Source organism: Penaeus monodon, chromosome 38, assembly GCF_015228065.2.
Source record: "Penaeus monodon isolate SGIC_2016 chromosome 38, NSTDA_Pmon_1, whole genome shotgun sequence".
NCBI lineage: Eukaryota > Metazoa > Arthropoda > Malacostraca > Decapoda > Penaeidae > Penaeus > Penaeus monodon.
Window position 1 is genome coordinate 24,446,015 of NC_051423.1, and position 7,500 is coordinate 24,453,514.

Sequence of the window (7,500 nt, forward strand, 5' to 3'; positions counted from 1 at the left end):
CAGAAAACGCTCTTGCACACTTCATTTCCAGCTTTTGCGTGGAGAATTAAGAATTAGCTTTTCTTTACAAATAAAATTACTTTTCCTTTAGCTCTGCTCCTTGCCCATCCCATACCTATTTGCCAGGACACTACCCCCAGCTGACATAGATCAGCTGTCATGTTGCTACCCCATCACGTACCTCCAAGATCAGTGTCTTCATAACATGCCCTATTCTTGTTGAATGAAGGAGAGGGAAAGGGAAAGAAAGAGGAAGATGGAAGGAGAGGGAAAGGGAGAAGAGAGAGTGGAGGAGAAGAATGGAATAGAGGAAAAGGGACAAAGAGAGAGAGGGGGAAAGGGGAGAAAGAGACAGACAGACAGACAGAAACAGAGACTCAGAGAGAGGTTGAAAGATAAGGACAGGGAATGAAAGGTAGTGTGGAATGAAGAAAGTGATGGGGAAAGAAAGGGGAGAAGACAAAAAAAGAGGGAGAGGGGGATAGGGAAAAGGAGAGGAAGAGGAAGAGATAGAAGGGTAAAAAAAAGGAGAGGGCAAGAGGAAGAGAAAGGGAAAGGGTGTGGGAGAGAAAGGGAGAGGGTGTAGGAGAGAAAGGGAAAGAGTGTGGGAGAGGAAGGGAAAGGATGTGAGAGAGATAGAGATAGATAGAGAGAGACAGAGATAGATAGAGAGAGACAGAAATAGATAGAGACAGAAATAGATAGAGAGAGACAGAGATAGAAAGAGAGAGAGAGAGATAGAAAGAGAATGAGAGAGAGAGAGAGAGAGAGAGAGAGAGAGAGAGAGAGAGAGAGAGTATACCATATACATAAGTCTATTTCTGTTACCAGTGGACCACATAGCGGTTTACCACGTGGATCCAAGTTCCAAATAGAAACCATTCACTCAGCGAGGATGTAGATGACAATGTTATCTGATCTCGCTTGACCCTTCAGTTCATGACCAGCACCCAACGCGGTAAGGTCGGCCTAGCCCTCCCCCTCTGGGCAGGCTGACCTGACACGTGAGCCGCGTTACCCCCCAGACATCGTCTCGTGTGTTCCCATACTGTGTGGTACTCTTAGCAATAAAGAGTTGCGCCATTATACCAGTATCACTACCCCTACAAAGCCATTATTATAGGGTTCTATACCAGTTATAGAGAGAGAGACAGGTGGGGAAGAGAGAGGGAGAGAGACGGGGGGAAGAGAGAGAGAGAGGAAGACAGAAAGAGAGCAAGAAGGAGAAAGAGAGGATAGGAAATGGGGGCAGACAGATAGATGAGTAGGGGGGGAATATGACATAGTGAGAGAGGGGAGAGGCCAAAGGGAGGAGAGAAAGAGAGGAATGAGTAAGAATTGTGCTTTTGAAATATACCAGTACACAAAAGGGAAAGAGATAACAAAGCCAAAAAGTGAGAGGAGGCAAGAATAGAGAGGGCAGAAATAGAAATGGCAAATGAGAGGCAGAAAATTTTGAGTACAGTTTTTGTGTACTTACTTGATATGCTAATGGATATGTTATGCATGGATTGAATATGAAATCAATTTAGTATCAGAAGTCAAAAATATTAAGATGTATATTAAATAGAATTTATTTACCTTATTTGTTTAACAGGAGAACTCTCTCTTCATGTATGATGTGAGTGTCGAGCGAATAAAGCAGAAGGGAAGTGACCATTCGGGCAGAAGCACCCCACAAGTTGATTCCCATCATGGCCACAGAGAGGAAAATGACATCAGTTCCAGTACATTAGATATGCTACCTGAAGGTGAAGACTTTGATTTCATGTTCACATTCTCCTCCTTTCTGGTAGTGTTAATAGACTGCAAGTGATTTCTTTGATGACTGGCACAAACTCACATGATTTGGTATTTGGACATCTCAAAAAGTATTTAGGCACAAGAACACATCCTTCAAAGGCTTTCCTTGAATCTTCCCCTAGACAGTGGGACCAGCCCTAAGGAAGAAGCACACACCAACACAAAGGCATCACTTGTCTCACGCATGGCAAGAGTGGGACATCCCTTGCTTCCCTCTAGACCAGGCAATATTCATACACCACCCACTGATTCTGAGAGTGAAGTGGTATGCACCCTTTTGTTGTTTAGTTGTGTTATATGCTTTGTATGTACTCTGGATCAAATATCACAGGATATGAATTTTAGAGATTTTAATTTTGAGGGGAAATCTATAAAGTTTGGAAAACACAACATAAATTCTAAAAGTAGTTGTGATCATACTTTTAGTGTTTTACATTTTTTATCATACGTTTTTTTATATACACACCTCAGGAGGAAATCTCAAGAAGAAATGCCAAGTTCACTGGTGGTTCTATGTCAGGGTCAGTAGAGGAGTTAGCAGCAACGCCTGCAATCAGACCCCGAGCTCCCTCTGCTCGCTCTGATGTGACCAAACCAGAGCCAGCTCCCAGACCTCCTAACCTTGCTTCTCCACAGCCCTTGGTTGTTTATCAGTCAGCTGCATGGCAACAGCCTGGAGTGTTGGTTAGTATACATTTGTTTATATAAGTGGGTGAATAACTTTTGAGTTTTTCTTTTCTTTTCTCAAATTGTGCAGTAGAAAATTGAAGAGAACAAAACAACCTTACTAAATAATTTTACTGACATCCAGTGGATTGTTATTAGATTTCCACAAATGAATTTAATACTCTTTTTTCAACTTTATGTCAGCATGCAGCATACCCTGGAGCAGGACTAACCACAACACCTCAGGCAATTCCTCCGGCTCCAACTCCTGCTGCACCAGACCCCACACTTTCCCTCCTCTTCTCAGAGTCAAGATCCCAAAATACAGACCTTAGAATATCACTATCCAAGATGTCAGATCAGTTAGACAAAATCTCCAGTAAGGTGAAGTATTCATATATGCTTTAGTTTGTTATTTAACTTGCTCATTCCATTAAAGAAACATTTATATAGCCTTGATTGAGAGTAAGCCATATTATTTTTCAAAATGTTGACATAATTTAAATAGCCAGTGAGTGATGTGTCATGTATATTTTTTGTTTGTCAAGTTCATATATTTTTTGCACTCATTTAGTCCCTGACTTTATTCCAGTTAGAAAAGGTAGAACAAAATGTGGAAAGAGGAGGTCAGTTTTCAAACACAATGATTCCATCAAATATGATGGCCATGCCTCACAGTCAAGCCTTTGCTACCCCTGCAAGCTGTGACCCTCAAGGTCTCCTGAAGCAGATTACAACCATTGTCAGTGAAAATGACAGCATGAAATCTCAGCTGCTGGAGAAGAATGGGAAAATAGGGGAATTGAATACAACATTAACACAAATGTTGCAGAAAAATCAGAAGTAAGGTCTAATAGGTTTTATTGAATATACGAGGTGATTAACAGATAAAAAAAAATTTTTGTTTGTGTTTTTGTTTGTGTATTGATGTCTCATATTCTATTTTCAGACTCTTAGAGGAAAAGGCAGAGTTGCTAGTTGCTAAAAGTGAGCAGAGTCAGCAAGCAAGTTCTAGTGTGAGCATATCAGAAGTCATTACCCTAAAGGAGGAGAAAGCTTCTCTTGCCGCACAGTTTGCTCTGACACAGCAGCAGTTATCAGTATTAAAGGTGTGGTATAACATTTAAGTGCTTATGTCAAATTTTGATGTTAGAAATATTATTTTATTGAATAATCATATTTGTTTCTTAATGTCAGTTGTAATATATAAAGTCTCCTTATAACAGGAAGAATTAAATCAGTTAAAGATTGGCAAAGATTCCCAACAACAAGAAATATCTAATCTGATGATACAGATTAGACAAGAACAAAATAAATGCCAAGAACTACAGACTGCAATTCAAAACCAAAGAGCTAATGATAATGAAGATCTTCAAGAACAACTAAGGAATGCACAAAAAGAAAATGAAAGTATGAAAAGTTTACTTAATGCTGCTGAGGCAGCTAAACAGTCATTACAAAAAGAGTTAGCTGCCATGACAAGCCAGCATACCTCCAAAGAAGAAGAACTAGTAAAATTATCAGAGGTTGAACATGGAAAACTGAAGAACCAGTTGGAAGCTACAGAACTGAATCTGCAGAAGGCAGAGCAGCAGATTAGAGAAGTGAGTTTAATTTTAAGCAAATTTATAATTTATGCCATTTGTAGGTTTGGTTAAAATCACAAAATATTTTACAGAAATGGAATGTATGAAAAAGTGTTCTGTACTTAAACACATTATTATGTATTTGGATAAAAAAGAAGAAAAATAAAATACATGATTAAGTGACCAATTTTCTATAATTTCACACAGCTGGAAAAGGAAAAGTTAGAATGGAAGAAGCGCTTCTCACAGCTTGAGGAAGAAAAGTCTGGGAACTCAAATACACAGCAGGTATGCAAAGTGATGAAAGCAGTTAATGAATCTAAAGAATATGAAATCAGTTTATTTAAATATATTTCACATTTACTCAAGTCTTCATCATACTGAGCACCATGCTTATCATAAAGACGGTGGATTCATTGAAAAATGGAAAAGCTATATAACTGAATAATCTATCATTTGGATTTATGTAAGATATTTTGTTTTTTGTTAAATGCACACCTTTCTTGTTGCAGAAGGAAATAGAAGACCTATATAATGAAAATGCTTTATTGAAGAGGAGGGTTGAACAGCTTCAGAAGGCCAGCAGTAATCCACAGGAGCTAGTAACTGCTGTTAAAAAAGTTATGAATACAGTATTCAAAACTCTCAAGGCACAATTTGTGGAAGAAGAACCCTATTTAGGAAGTGCTGTCATGGAGAAGCTGCTCACTGTCATAAGGGTAAGTTTTTAACAGACTAATTTTGGAAAAGGGAAATTCTGGAAGTATTGTATTTTACAGTTTACTTCAGCTTTGCTAAAATCTTACAAGCAAAATTTGTGATTTGAACTATACTACCAGTTTATAAACACTGTTTTATATATATGTATATATATATATATGTATATATATATATATATATATATATATATATATATATATATATATATATATATATATATATATATATATATATATATATATATGTATATGTATACACACACACACACACACACACACACACACACACACACACACACACACACACACACACACACACACACACACACACACACACACACACACACACACACACACACACACACACACACACACACACACACACACACACACACACACACATATATATGTACTGATTTTGCTTCAAATTTCATGTAATTGTTTATATTACCCTTAAAGTACACATTATAAAAGAATTTTAATAAAAGTATTGATAAATTGACAATCTTGAAAATACAGAAATTCTGCTAAGATTATTCTTGTATGTGTCTCTTGCAATAGTTGCAGAGTTTATTAGTATCTATTACTTCCATAGGACACAACTTTACAATTGTTAGCAGAGGTAGAAGGGAAGAAGAACTCTACAGCAGTGGCTCCACCCATTTCCCAGGACAGCTTAGGTAATGATGTAGGTCCAAGTAACAAAACAAGTCAGATCACAGGAGAAGCTTTAGAAAGTAATCAGACCGAAGTAAACAGTAGCCTGAAAGAGACAGTAGTTCATGAGACTGAAAAGCCTGAATCCCAGGAGAGTATGGAGAGGGAAAATAACACTGCCATTGATAAGGAGAGAAACACAAACAACTTGTCAGAAGAGGGCAACAAGGAAAGTTCTAGTAAGAATCCCAGTGATGAGGAATGTTTAGGTCCTGGTGAGGGTAGGCAGAATGAGGAAGTTCAGTGTGATTCTAATCATAGGACAGTGAATAATGAGTCACATTCTAGTATATCAAAGAGTTGTAATGATTCAGATTGTAATAATCATAAAGATTCTGAAGATTGTAGTAGTATAGGCAGCAGGCGGAGAAATGAGGAATCAAGCATTGATATGAATGAGTGTGAAGAGGAAGCAGATAAATTACCAGAAGATAAAAATATCAGACAAAGAATTCCTGTCATTGACATGGATAATACCGAGGCAAGAACATTCACTACAGAAAAGTCTGACAGCTCCAGAGACTCTTCTTTAGAAAGGGTAAGTAGACTCCCCTAAATGCATTTTGTAGGTTAAACAAAGAAATTTTATGTGGAGTTGACATTGAAACCCTTTTTTTTTCTAAAGTAATTCCAATTTTTAAAACACATTGGAAAGGGTTTTTGAGGAATTATGTTGCATTCTGTTATGTTCCTTCATTTTGTAGTAATTTCTTGGTCTCTTGGTTTTGCTCTGCTTCCACAGCATTGCTTGAACAAATTACTGTAGTAGAATTATGCTTGTTTTCTTTGCTTTTCATATGTAATGTAGTTATTTCAGTCTCTTGGCTATGCTCTGAACATATAATTTGTAGACTTAGCATGGGAGTAACACTCTTTCTGTAGCACTTATTCACTCTGCTATTGTCTTCTTCATCATTTTAAACCACTGAACACTGAATTAGCTACTAAGGTAAGTTATTCTTGTTTCATCTGTAGGTTATTTGTACTTGGGGTTTTATGTGGATCCTAATTGGCAAAATTACTCTTGAGAATTTTATAATTTTTTAAGACAAAAGAAAGATGATTAAAGAAAATCTATGTGCCCACAGTCAGGAAGTTCTGAAAATAGAAACTATAGTGTGTTTATGAAAAGGACAAATATGATGTCTTTAAGGACTATATATTTGCATTTAATTAGGTAGATATATTGTATGTTATATTATGTTATTTTTTTGTGTATGCTTCAGTCTGATTGGGATATATTTTTTATATGTCTCTTATATTTATACATGTCTGATATGAAGGTGATAAACAAAGGTAATTTTTAAATGTATGGCACAGTTTTTCTTTGTGTAATGAATACTTAAGGCTTCATATTTTCAGTGGATGTATCTGTGGCAAAGTTTCAGTATGGTGCCATCATCTTGGGCAGATCTGAGAGAAATGCCAAAGCAAAAGTTCAGAACACAGTCTCTATCTCTTGTTGGGGTGCAGTCTTGGAGCTACTTAAATTGCATTACCTGTTTAACCCACTGTATGTAGGTATATGGTCGATCCATAGTGGATTTTGTCAACTAACAAGGAGTTAATTAGTAGCTCACTTAATTTCCGTATTCCTTGAGTTTTCAGGATTTTATTTCTACTGTTATTAACCCATTGGATCCAGACATTTCACTACCATCAGGGGCATTAGGTTTACTTGAGTGGTCACAATGATGGATGTGTGGCTTGTAGGCTGGGTACACATGAACTCATGTGTGGTGACAAGACTCCATGCCTAACCTTTATAATGTTATTTTCACTTTTTCTGCACAGCCATTTTTAGTTTTTGGGGCATTTTCCAATGTCTATATGTGTCATTTGATTTGCGTTATCCAGATGTTAATAGACTGTTTTCCTTGCACTGACTCCGTATCATCTCTCTAGGTAGTGCATAACTCAGTGCAGTAATAGTAACAAAAAGTAACATTTTGTTATGTGTATCATTTTTTATATTTTTTGTAGTATTCAGTTTTGGATAATACAGCCTG

The 7,500-nt window shown here is 37.0% G+C and overlaps 1 protein-coding gene across 1 annotated transcript in view; it reads left to right on the forward strand.

Moving 5' to 3' along the window:
• Positions 1-7,500, forward strand: part of LOC119596937 (FK506-binding protein 15-like) — a 12,221-nt gene that overhangs the window by 523 nt on the left and 4,198 nt on the right. Inside the window, exons 2-11 of the mRNA XM_037946318.1 lie at positions 1,598-1,751; positions 1,926-2,068; positions 2,275-2,487; positions 2,674-2,853; positions 3,062-3,312; positions 3,419-3,578; positions 3,696-4,073; positions 4,263-4,343; positions 4,568-4,774; positions 5,370-6,029. Of these exons, the coding sequence (XP_037802246.1) occupies positions 1,613-1,751; positions 1,926-2,068; positions 2,275-2,487; positions 2,674-2,853; positions 3,062-3,312; positions 3,419-3,578; positions 3,696-4,073; positions 4,263-4,343; positions 4,568-4,774; positions 5,370-6,029 (2,412 nt within the window). The 5' untranslated portion in view covers positions 1,598-1,612. The remainder of the gene's footprint in view (positions 1-1,597; positions 1,752-1,925; positions 2,069-2,274; positions 2,488-2,673; positions 2,854-3,061; positions 3,313-3,418; positions 3,579-3,695; positions 4,074-4,262; positions 4,344-4,567; positions 4,775-5,369; positions 6,030-7,500) is intronic.